At 38.4% G+C, this 13,534-nt stretch overlaps 1 protein-coding gene across 2 annotated transcripts in view; it reads right to left on the bottom strand.

The window, feature by feature from the left end:
* The window catches only part of GABRG1 (gamma-aminobutyric acid type A receptor subunit gamma1), a 99,256-nt gene that overhangs the window by 22,362 nt on the left and 63,360 nt on the right, over positions 1 to 13,534 (bottom strand). Inside the window, exons 4-5 of one of the 2 annotated variants that reach the window (XM_043438850.1) lie at positions 1,818 to 2,038; positions 895 to 977 (exon numbers count right to left, since the gene is read on the bottom strand). The exons of the other annotated variant lie outside the window; for it this stretch is intronic. Coding sequence (XP_043294785.1) covers positions 895 to 977; positions 1,818 to 2,038 — 304 coding nt within the window. The remainder of the gene's footprint in view (positions 1 to 894; positions 978 to 1,817; positions 2,039 to 13,534) is intronic. 2 annotated transcript variants of the gene reach the window in all.

The following is a 13,534-nucleotide window of genomic DNA, read 5'->3' as shown; positions in this document are numbered from 1 at the left end:
AAGTCAAGAAAATCCTTAACAAAGGGCAACAAGAGATACATGGGAATGTTTAAAGTGAAGAAGCAGGATAAAGACTTATGAATACTTATAATCTACTATAAATAAATTCTAGAAAATATCTTAAAAAATCAATTTTAAAATAGGAAAATAGAATTATATCATTCATATACATAGACAATATCATTTTTAAAGGCATTTTATGTGTTTTAAAGACTTGCTCAATTATATATTATGTAGAAAAATATTTTTATAAAAATGCATGTGAGAATAAATGTTAATAAATATAAAATAAAACTGATATTGGTATAGAAAGATTATAGCTATTTCCTTGCAACAAATATTCAGTTTATATACCTAAATTATTTCTCTCTAGTAATTTCTCTTTGTTTCATTCATTCTTTTGAATGAAGTAAACTTATTTCTTTCTTGACTTTTCCAACTCATTAATGTCTTCTTAAATATTTGCTATTTATGTGGTAAAATTCTTCACCAGACCAATTAAATATATTTTAAAATACAATGTAATAAACTTAAATCTGACCTCCTGGAAGATGAATAAAATTTCAATCAATTTTTTATTCATGGCAGTGTAAAAATATTTGAATACAAATCTATCTTCAGTAGTCCTTTAGTTAATCAAAATAGGAAAAGGATACAGATAGAATGAATATTTGTAAATAATAAAATATATATATATATTCAGTATGCATTTATTATCACTTTTTAAAGTAAGAAATAAATGTTATTTATAAATTTATCTAAGATAGTTAAACATAATTTAAACTTCTGATAATTGTATAAATCATGGTTTATCTCACATCATTTTACATTTTTAAATAAAAAGGATCATAGGCTATAAACTTCTATGAAAATATCAAACATTTTATTACTTACAACTTGAAAATTCCAATGGACATGAATGTTCATCCATAGGAAAGTTATGAAGCTGAAGGTAACATTCTGCATTAATTGTCAGTCTATTGAGATGGAAAAATAAATATTAAATAATAAGAAATAATTTCAGGCATTAAAAATATTTTCTTTAATTTTAAAACATAATTTTGTCCTACAATAATGGACTGTGATACAATATAAAATAATAATAATTCTGAAGTCTCAAAATCTTAAGTAGTAATATTTTAACACTCATAAATGATTAATAAAATTCTGACATTTTTCTCTCCAGCCACCTAACTTGCCTCAATTAGCCCAAGTGTGGTTCTGTGTTTGTGATTAAAATTTTATACTTCAGAATCTCAACAAACACACAGGCGTACATACACAGGCAGATTAACAGAGTGTATCCGGTTAAGTATGGTAATTTTTTTTCTTTGGATCATAAACACCTTTCCATTAAGCGGATGATTTATAATGAGCCAATATGTTCAAGACAATGAATTAAATAAACCTGACTCTCAACCCTCATTGAATCCTCTGTCAGGGATGTTTTACTACACCACTGAAAGAGTATTGAGTATTTCAAAGTGTTATAGTAGGGTGGACTCCTAAAGAAAATCTCTGCCAATCGTTTGCCTTACAGGTTTAAAAATATAGTGTTTATGCCACAGCCTTTTCTGCTTCAAAACAGGGAAATCAAGAAGTTTTTCCTCTTTGCTTTCAGTCCTATTCACATACGGGTAACACCAAGCTTAAACAAGTGTTTCCACAAAATTTCACCTTTTTAAATTTTAGTGTATAAAAGAAGCTTCATACTTATTTTCAACTTTGAAAAAGGGAAATTTATGAATTTCAAATATTAATACAGAAACTAAATTAGAGCAACTACAAGTTCTTTTTTTTGTTTTAAACAGTAATACCTTAGAGTATATAGAACCCGTCCATCATTCCATATTCGAAGAAGACGATTAGGAGTTGTTATCCAATGAGCATCAGATTTCCTTGAGTTTCTGAAGAAGGTGTCAGGAATCCAAATTTTCCCAACCATATTACTGTTAAGCATGAGCACTTTCATGGTACTGTTGAATTTTAGACGGCTATCAAACCAGGTTTGGGCAAAAATTATATCTATTGTGTATTCCTAAGAGATAAAAAGGGAGTAATGACTCATGATAGTAAAGGTTCTATTTTAGACATTCTCTTCAAAAGTTTGGATTTTTATATTTTAAAATTTCTATAAGTAAATAGCACTTGAACTCAGTCATTTCATAGAAAAGAATATGCCATTATCTTAACCTTTCTTTTTCATTGTTTACATGCGTCTTAAAATAAAATCCAAGATTTCTAGCAATAACTGCTGTCCAGTGTCGCTTCACATACTTTTTGTAAATTGTATTCAACATTTTATAATATGGTTATTAATATAAAGGTCAATCACTTTCATGTTAACAACTATATTAAATTTTGTGATATTTATGAGTGATTAAGTCACATAAAAAGGCACAAACTAAAATATCAAAATTCAAGCACTCACCAAATTATCTAACAGCCATCAGATTATCCTTTGTCCAGAAAACTAATTTCATTCATTTAGATTCAAATGTTTTAAAGCAACCACACTCTCTCTTTCTCTCCCTCTCTCTCTCTCTCTCTCTGTTTCACACACACACACACACACACACAGAAACCCCATTAAGCATTTATAATATGCTAAGTATTGTGTTGAGTTTTGCAAGTATGAAAAATTGAGAGAGAGAGAGAAATAGAGTTTTGCATGTATCAGGGCTTTCCTGATCGCCCAGTTGGTAAAGAATCCACCTGCAATGCAGGAGACCCTGGTTCAATTCCTGGGTCAGGAAGATCTGCTGGAGAAGGGATAGGCTACCCACTCCAGTATATTCTTGGGCTTCCCTTGTGGCTCAGCTGGTAAAGAATCCACCAGCAATGGGGGGGACATGGGTTCTGATCCCTGGGTTGGGAAGATCCTCTGGAGAAGGGAAAGGCTACCCACTCCAGTATTTTGGCCTGGAGACTATATAGTCCATGGGGTTGCAAACAGTCAGACATGACTGAGCGACTTTCACTTGCAAGCATCATGTCATTAAATCTTTACTACAGCCCTATGAAATAAGCACTACTATAATATTTATTTTAAGGAATGCTTATGAATAGAGATATAAAATAATTCTCCCTACATCATAGAGTAGATGGTATGAAAACTGAGGCATTGTAAAGTAAAGTCATTCAGTCGTGTCCAACTCTTTCCAATTCCATTGGACGAGGTTCCTCCATCCATGGAATTTTCCAGGCAAGAGTACTGGAGTGGGTTGCCATTTCCTTCTCCAGGGGATCTTCCCGACCCAGGGATTGAACCTGGGTCTCCAGCATTGCAAGCAGACTCTTTAACCTCTGAGCCACCAGGGAGTAAGTTGAATCCCAAATCCACACACATAGCAACCACATACAATGGTGATCATAGTGAGGCCTGATGGGCGCCATAAGTGGAGAAAAGCCTCTGTTCATAATCAGAAAGACTATAAATAGGAAATTGCGTGGTTATGAGAGAATTCTTAGAAGTAGGTGCTTAGGTATAACCTACCTTTGTATCCTGACAGTCATGCCTGCCATATTATAAAAGTAAAAAATAATTTGATAGAAGTAGTGAATAAGAATGCATAACCAATGCTATTGAGAAAAGAAAGTGAGTAAGTGTACGTATGTGTGAAACTCTGACATTAGAAGGTTAGGAAAAGAGCAAACCGAAAAGCATGAAGTTTTATATGAGTCATTTGAGGTGGGAGAGATTGTTTGCTCACTCTTGATGTAATGCTAGCTCTTGTCCAAACTTACCCAGAAAGAAATATTTAATATAATAAATAAGAGTATACTTGAGAGTTTGACTAATGAAAGAAAACTCTTTAAATGGTAAGAGAACTGAACAGCAGAAACTGCTTAAGATAAAGTGAGAGGCTAACATACCCCACCAGGATTATGGATTAGCAAAGATACAACATTGGTTGGTAGCGGAAACCGTAAGCTACTGAGTAGGTATATTGGCTGCAGTATTCCTATGAACAGGGCATTAAAATGACACTTGAAAACTAGCTTGTACAGGGCTGGGAAACAGCCTGGCAAACAGTTGTGAATCCTGCTTTTCAGCTGGCAGTTCCTTCTTTAGCAGAGCTGGTTATAACTGTGCTAATCACTGCTGGATGAATTATGACGTCCAAAGCGTCAAATTCCCTCAAGCAGAGATTTTTGGGAAAAAGGGAAGATTTTTTTCTGCTCACAATTCCCTCAATCTAGGCTCAAGAAGAGAAAGATACAGAGCATGTGTCTTGATAATCCATCCTCCCTAAACTTTTTGCAGAGGTTAATACTTCCAAGCTCTTTTAAATTTCTAACCCTTAATAAATGCTTCATTGAGAGAAGAAGTTATTCAAGCCTGTGTCATTTTATACATAATTGAAAAATCCCATTTTATTTGCTCATTTGTATTAGTGTAGTTTCAAGAAAATGATCAAACCGTGTTCTTGTACTTCATGTTCCTATTTACAGGTTATAATTATCTACATAATAAATAAGCAAAAGAAACATGAAAAGGAACTTCCAGTCACTCAGAACAACAAGTAGAATAGCTTCTAGGATAAACATTTCAAGATGAGGAGTAGTGCATGTAGCATTTGAGATCGCTTGTACATTGTGAAACTTTGCCTCCTTGCAGTTAGCCCAGAAAATAGCATTAGTGGGTAAAGGTGAAGAACTGAGCCATCTTGACTTCTAACTCAATCAATCAAACCATAATTGATGAAAGTGAGTGTCATGCCCTTTTCCTGGTTCATGTCAGCTTGCAATTACCTGCTGTATCTAAAACTGAAATGCACAGGTTAACTCAGTATCTTTTTTCAGTAATGAAATTAACATCACACAAAATGCAGGCCTAAATAATTAACTTAGGTGCATAATTACATCATGAAATTGGGTTGATTTTCATGTGATCTTATGAACCTGGTATTGATCTCCCCCTAAGCTATCGATTCACATGGCCAAAACAGTGAGACAGATCAGTGGTTAGCAGTGAATCAGATACTAAGGCTATAGAGAAAAGGTATAAGTGTAGCTAATCACCATCACAAACAGCTTTAGTGATGCAAATTCATAGGATTCTTCCCCACCTTACTCAATTATTATAAAGGCATCAACTTCTTGATACCATCACAAGATAAGAAAAAGACTTGGAAAAAAAGAAAAAGACTTGGCATTCCTTTTTTCAAATGGAAAAGAAAAAAAAGGTTTTGTCAGATACTTAAATCATTGAAGTCAGTCATCAATACATTGAGGGATATTATGACATAAATCCTGCATTCAGTTACCAACTGGGTGCTATTTTTATGTCTGAAAATTTAGATTGCCAAAAATACATAATGCCATGTACATTCATCAAGTAACTTTTTAACAAATATTTTTCAGTGTTCAAGTTACTTCTGCATTGTTCTCAGTTTACAAAGATGAACGTGAAGCTTTGCTGTTATGTATATTTACATAATAAAATTGGAAGTTAATACTGCTTAGGAGAGACAGAATTAAAGAGAAACAAAAACAATAGAGATTATTTTCAGCTAGGAGAAATTAATAAAGACTTTGTGACGGAAATTGTATTTAACCTGAATTGACTTTTAAACAGTTGCAAACTAACATTAGAGATTTTTATCTCTAAAACAAAAGTTAATTATGCTGTCCAAGTTCAAATACTAACACAAGCATAGAATCAGAATTTCCGACATATCTGTATGCTTCTAGGATTGCACTCTTCACAGTATTACTGGAAGTGCCGGCTTCCAGTGTTTACTTTGGTAGGTTAGATCAAATCTCTACATATCACAAAATGGAGTTCTCCATGCAGATAAAACCGAAGGCTATTTATTGCAGGACTCACATAGCTTCTCCTAGAGAGATTTGTCATGATTCGCATTATAGCAAAATGTTAAAAAGTGGAGACACTTAACAAGATTTATCTACTTCAAATTTTAATTAAACTGATGTGAGTTAAAATCCATTGCCAATCTGAAACCTAAGGCTTTCATACATTATTAAAAAGCCCTTGGACTGAAATATATTCTTAAGGAATAAGACATTGTCTTTAACTGTACACATAATTTTAAATACTTTTAAGATAAACTACAACAAATACATCAAATGTGTGTTATTGTGAGAAGTTATGATGTAATCTAAAGAATACTGGTTGAATGGAGACAGGAAGTCATGTCAGACTCCCAGTTCTGTGAGTTTCCAGAGGAGGAAGCAGATCAAGGTCTTTACTCTTTCTCAATGGAAAAATGAGGGCACTACATGAAATTATCATTCTTATCTTTCCTAGCTCTAAGGTTCCATGATCATATTCTAAACATAAATAAGAATAAAGGCCCTATGGACATGGTAGCATCCAGTGACCTGTCCTCATAAAAACACTTCTGATCTAAAGGTATTGAGAGAGTCAATTCCCAGGCAGGTTGGTAAGAAGTCCGGGGTCCCAGAGGAGGAGACACTTTTCTTTCTTTTTTCTCTACATTCCTTAGTGTTAGTCACATAAATTTTTTTTTTTTTCTCTCTAAATCCAAAACTGATGATTACACAACAAACAACTCTGTTTAAACTCTGCACTGGGGATTATATAACAACAATGCATCCTGCTTGAGGGCGGATTCTCCATCCTGAAAACCTTCTGACTAATTCTGATATCTTAGAATGTATATTATGGGAGTGGGTCTGGTCAGTTCAGTTCAGTCACTAATTCCTGTCTGACTCTTTGAAACCCCATGGACTGCAGCACCCCAGGCCTCCCTGTCCATCACCAACTCCCGGAGTTCACCCAAACTCATGTCCATTGAGTCAGTGATGCCATCCAACCATCTCATCCTTTGTCATCCCCTTCTCCTCCTGCCTTCAATCTTTCCCAGAATCAGGGTCTTTCCAAATGAGTCAGCTCTTTGCATCAGGTGGCCAAGGTATTGGAGTTTCAGCTTCAACGTCAATCCTTCCAATGGATATTCAGGACTGATTTCCTTTAAGATGGACTGGTTGGATCTCCTTGCTGTCCAAGGGACTCTCAAGAGCCTTCTCCAACACCACAGTCCAAAAGCATCAATTCTTCAGCGCTCAGCTTTCTTTATAGTCCAACTCTCACATCCATACATGATCACTGGAAAAACCATAGCTTTGACTAGATGGACCTTTGTTGGCAAAGTAATGTCTCTGCTTTTTAATATGCTGTCCAAGTTGGTCATAACTTTCCTTCCAAGGAGTAAGTGTCTTTTAATTTCATGGCTGCAGTCACCATCTGCAGTGATTTTGGAGCCCAAAAAATAAACTCTGCCACTGTTCCACTGTTTCTCCATCTATTTGCCATGAAGTGATGGGACCGGATGCCATGACATTTATTTTCTGAATGTTGAGCTTTAAGCCAACTTTTTCACTCTCCTCTTTCACTTTCATCAAGAGGCTCTTTAGTTCTTCAATTCCTGCCCTAAGGGTGGTGCCATCTGCATATCTGAAGTTATTATCTCTCCCAGCAATCTTGATTCCAGCTTGTGCTTCATCCAGCCCAGCATTTCTCATGATGTACTCTGCATAGAAGTTAAATAAGCAGGGTGACAATATACAGCCTTGACATAATCCTTTCCCAATACGGAATCAGTCTGTGGTTCCCTGTCCAGTTCTAACTGTTGCTTCCTGACCTGCATATGAATTTCTCAGGAGGAAAGTCAAGTGATGTGGTATTCCCATCTCTTTCAAAATTTTCCAGTTTATTGTGATCCACACAGTCAAAGGCTTTGGCATAGTCCATAAAGCAGAAATAGATGTTTTTCTCTGGAACTCTCTTGCTTTTTAGATGATCCAGAGGATGTTGGCAACTGGATCTCTGGTTCCTCTGCCTTTTCTAGATCTAGCTTGAACATCCGGAAGTTCACGGTTCACATATTGCTGAAGTCTGACTTGGATAATTTTGCGCATTACTTCACTAGCATGTAAAATGAGTGCAATTGTGCAGTAGTTTGAGCATTCTTTGGCATTGCCTTTCTGTGGGATCGGAATGAAAATTGACCTTTTCCAGTCCTGTGGCCACTTCTGAGTTTTCCAAGTTTGCTGGCATATTGATTGCAGCACTTTCACAGCATCATCTTTTAGGTTTTGAAATAGCTCAACTGGAATTCCATCACCTCCACTAGCTTTGTTCCTAGTGATGCTTTCTAAGGCCACTTGACTTCCCATTCCAGAATGTCTGACTGTAGGTGAGTGATCACACCATCATGATTATCTGGGTTGTGGAGATCTTTTTTGTACTGTTCTTCTGTGTATTCTTGCCACCTCTTCTTAATATCTTCTGCTTCTGTTAGGTCCATACCATTATGGCAGAGACATTACAGCAGAGACATTACTTTGCTGAATACTTTGCTGAATAAGGTCCATATAGTCAAATTTATGGTTTTTCCAGTAGTCATCTGTGGTTGTGAGAGTTGGATCACAAAGAAATCTGAGCATCAAAGAACTGATGCTTTTGAACTGTGGTGTTGGAGAAGACTCTTGAGAGTCCCTTGGACTGCAAGGAGATCCAACCAGTCCATCCTAAAGGTAATCAGTCCTGAATATTCATTGGAAGGATTGATGCTGAAGCTGAGGCTCCAATACGTTTGCCACCTGATGTGAAGTACTGACTCACTGGAAAAGACTCTGATGCTGGGAAAGATTGAAGGCAGGAGGAGAAGAGGCAACAGAGGGTGAGATGGTTGGATGGCATCACCGACTCGATGGGCATGAGTTTTAGCAAGCTCCAGGAGGTGGTGATGGACAGGGAAGCCTGGTGTGCTGCAGTCCAAAGGGTTGCAAAGAGTCAGACATTACTGAGTGACTGAACCGAACTGAACTGAATCCTCTAAAATGGTGATATATTATCGTTTGAAGTGATCTTTAGTCCATGATACAGCATCACCTTATATGCTAAACTGCTTTTTCCTATTCATTGTTTTTCTGTTTTTTAAAAAATATTATTAGCAACATACTACCATTTGTCACTCTCCTCATGTAAATAAATTTTATATTAAGAACTGAAACAGGGAGGAGCCAAGATGGCGGAGGAGTAGGACGGGGAGACCACTTTCTCTCCTACAAATTCATCAAAAGAATAACTGAATGCAGAGCAAACCTCACAAAACAACTTCTGATCGCTAGCTGAGGTCATCAGGCGCCCAGAAAAGCAGACCATTGTCTTCGAAAGGAGGTAGGACAAAATATAAAAGATAAAAAGTGAGACAAAAGAGCTAAGGACGGAGACCCGTCCCGGGAAGGGAGTCTTAGGCGGCCTTGCTTGGGCTAGGGTCCGGGCCTGAGTGCCCTGAGGACAATCGGAGGGAGCTTCTGTGAGGTGCCAACTTGAACTGTGGGAGACCAAGGGGGAGAGAGTTGACCGGCCGGAACACACTGCCGGCCGTTCGCAGAACAAAGGGACGGAGAAAGTCCCAAGAAGAGGTCGCAGGCTGCGGACCCGCCCAGCCCCGCCGGAGGCAGGAGGCAGGGGGGAGGGGAAGGTCGCGGCGAGACACAGGGCGCAGGCACCCGACCGGCGCGGGCGGGGACTGGGGCTGGGGACGCGGAGGGCGGAAGGCGCGCGCACCCGACTGGCGCCAGCGGAAACTGAGACTGGGTCCGCGGAAGGGAGTGAGTGCGCCACACCTGGGGATAGTGCGCCCATCAAGCCCCTCGCTGCCTGGACCGCTCTGACGGGGAAGGCACAGAGAGCAGGCGCAGCTTTTCCTTCCGCGCTTTTGTGTAACACCCGAGGGCTGGAACCTAGCGCAGCGCGGGCGCGCTCCATATAGAACAGCCGGGAGCCTGAGCAGCGGCAGACGGAGAAAGCAGCGTCAGCCCCTCCCGGCAGCGCCAGCCCGCCCCCGCAGGGCCAGCCCCTCCCCGCAGCGTCAGCCCCGCCCCGCAGCGCCAGCCCCTCCCCGCAGCGTCAGCCCCTCCCAGCAGCGCCAGCCCCTCCCCGCAGCGTCAGCCCCGCCCCGCAGCGCCAGCCCCTCCCCGCAGCGTCAGCCCCTCCCAGCAGCGCAACGGAACTAGCTGACTGAATAAGAGTCCACCTCCGCCCGCCTGTGTCAGGGCGGAAATGAGGGTCTGAAGAGACAGGCAAACAGAAGCCAAATAAACAAAGGGAACCGCTTCAGAAGGGACTGGTGCAACAGATTAAAATCCCTCTAGAAAACACCGACTTCACTGGAAGGGCCCTGTAGATATCGAGAAGTGTAAGCTGGAACGAGGAGCTATCTGAAACTGAGCCGAACCCACACTGACCGCAGCAGCTACAGAGAAACTCCTAGATATATTTTTACTTTTTTTTTCTAAGTAAGGAAAAAAAAAAAAAAATTTTTTTTTTTCTTTTTATATTTTTTCTTTTTTATTTTTTCTTTTATTTTCCTTTAAAATTCCCTATTACTCCCCCATTACTCCTTAACTTTCATTTACATAGATTTTTACGATTTTTTTAATTAGGGGGAAAAAAAAATTTTTTTTTTCTTTCTTTCTTTTTTTTTTTGTTTTTTTTCTTTTTTCTTCTTTTTTTTCCTTTCCGTTTTCTCTTTTATTTTCTATTTTTCTTTTTCTCTTATTTCTTTTAAAGTCCTCTAGTACTCCTCTACTACTCTTCATTTTCATTTTCACTACACTATAACCTTACCAAAAAAAAAAAAAAAGAGAAGCCCTATCTTTAAACCGAAGATTATTCTCTCCCAATCTTGACTCTCTGTTTTCTACCTCAGAACACCTCTATTTCCTCCTTTCCCCTTCTCTTCCCAATCCAATTCTGTGAATCCTTGTAGGTGTCTGAGATACGGAGAACACTCTGGGAACAGACAGCTGCGTAGATCTGTCTCTCTCCTCTTGAGTCCCCCTTTTTCTCCTCCTGCTCATCTCTATCTCCCTCCTCCCTTTTCTTCTGTTCATGTAACTCTGTGAACCTCTCTGGGTGTCCCTAACAGGGGAGAATCTTTTCGCCATTAACCTAGAAGTTTTATTATCAGTGCTGTATAGTTGGAGAAGTCCTGAGACTACAGTAAGAATAAAACTGAAATCCAGAGGCAGGAGACTTAAGCCCAAAACCTGAGAACACCAGAAAACTCCTGACTACATGGAACTTTAAGCAATAAGTGACCGTCCAAAAACCTCCATACCTACACTGAAACCAACCACCACCCAAGAGCCAGTAAGTTTTAGAGCAAGACATACCACGCAAATTCTCCAGCAACACAGGAACATAGCCCCGAATGTCAACATACAGACTGCCCAAGGTGACACCTAACACATAGACCCATCTCGAAACTCATTACTGGGCACTCCATTGCTCTCCAAAAAGAAGAAATCAAGTTCCACGCACAGTACACTGACGCAAGCTTCCCTAACCGGGAAACCTTGACAAGCCAATCGTCTAACCCCACCCACTGGGTAAATCCTCCACAATAAAAAGGAACCACAGACCTCCAGAATACAGAAAGTCCACTCCAGACACAGCAATCTAAACAAGATGAAAAGGCAAAGAAATACCCAACAGGTAAAGGAACATGAAAAATGCCCACCAAGTCAAACAAAAGAGGAGGAGATAGGGAATCTACCTGAAAAAGAATTTAGAATAATGATAATAAAAATGATCCAAAATCTTGAAAACAAAATGGAGTTACAGATAAATAGCCTGGAAACAAAGATTGAAAAGATACAAGAACTGTTTAATAAAGACCTAGAAGAAATAAAAAAGAGTCAATTAAAAATGAATAATGCAATGAATGAGGTCAAAAACATTTTGGAGGGAACCAAGAGTAGAATAACGGAGGCAGAAGATAGGAAAAGTGAGGTAGAAGATAAAATGGTGGAAATAAATGAAGCAGAGAGGAAAAAAGAAAAAAGAATCAAAGAAGTGAGGACAACTTCAGGGACCTCTGGGACAATGTGAAACGCACCAACATTCGAATCATAGAAATCCCAGAAGAAGAAGACAAAAAGAAAGGCCATGAGAAAATACTCGAGGAGATAATAGCTGAAAACTTCCCTAAAATGGGGAAGGAAATAGCCACCCAAGTCCAAGAAACCCAGAGAGTCCCAAACGGGATAAACCCAAGGCAAAACACCCCAAGACACATATTAATCAAATTAACAAAGATCAAACACAAAGAACAAATATTAAAAGCAGCAAGGGAAAAACAACAAATAACACACAAAGGGATTCCCATAAGGATAACAGCTGATCTATCAATAGAAACCCTCCAGGCCAGAAGGGAATGGCAGGACGTACTGAAAGTAATGAAAGAAAATAACCTGCAACCTAGATTACTGTATCCAGCAAGGATCTCATTCAGATATGAAGGAGAATTCAAAAGCTTTACAGATAAACAAAAGCAGAGAGAAATCAGCACCACCAAACCAGCTCTTCAACAAATGCTAAAGGATCTTCTCTAGACAGGAAATGCAGAAAGGTTGTATAAACGTGAACCCAAAACAACAAAGTAAATGGCAACGGGATCACACCTATCAATAATTACCTTAAATGTAAATGGGTGAATTGCCCCAACCAAAAGACAAAGATGGCTGAATGGATACAAAACGAAGATCCTATATATTGCCGTCGACAGAGACCCACCTCAAAACAAGAGACACATACGACTAAAAGTGAAGGGCTGGAAAAATAATATTTCATGCAAACGGAGACCAAAAGAAAGCAGGAGTCGCAATACTCATATCAATAAAATAGACTTTCAATAAAGGCTGTTGAAAAGAGACAAAGAAGGACCACTACATAATGAATCAAAGACATCCAAGAAGAAGACTATAACAAATTATAAATATATATGCACGCCAACATATATGCACCCAACATAGGAGCACCACAATATGTACGGCAAACGCTAACGAGTATGAAAGAGGAAATTAATAGTAACACAATAATAGTGGGAGACTTTAATACCCCACTCACAACTATGGATAGATCAACTAAACAGGAAATTAACAAGGAAACACAAACCTTAAATGACACAATGGACCAGCTAGACCTAATTGATATCTATAGGACATTTCACCCCAAAACAATCAACTTCACCTTTTTCTCAAGTGCACACGGAACCTTCTCCAGAATAGATCACATCCTGGGCCAAAAATCTGGTCTTGGAAAATTCAAAAAAATTGAAATCATTCCAGTCATCTTTTCTGACCACAGTGCAGTAAGATTAGATCTCAATTACAGGAAAAAAATTGTTAAAAATTCCAACATATGGAGGCTAAATAACACGCTTCTGAATAACCAACAAATCATAGAAGAAATCAAAAATGAAATCAAAATATGCATAGAAATGAATGAAAATGAAAACACAACAACCCAAAACCTATGGGGCACTGTAAAAGCAGTGCTAAGGGAAAGGTTCATAGCAATACAGGCTTACCTCAAGAAACAAGAAAAAAGTCAAATAAATAACCTAACTCTACACCTAAAGCAACTAGAGAAGGAAGAAATGAAGAACCCCAGGGTTAGTAGAAGGAAAGAAATCTTAAAAAATTAAGGCAGAAATAAATGCAAAAGAAACAAAAGAGACCATAGCAAAAA

This window comes from Cervus canadensis, chromosome 19 (assembly GCF_019320065.1).
Source record: "Cervus canadensis isolate Bull #8, Minnesota chromosome 19, ASM1932006v1, whole genome shotgun sequence".
NCBI lineage: Eukaryota > Metazoa > Chordata > Mammalia > Artiodactyla > Cervidae > Cervus > Cervus canadensis.
This window is presented reverse-complemented; position numbering and strand designations above follow the sequence as displayed.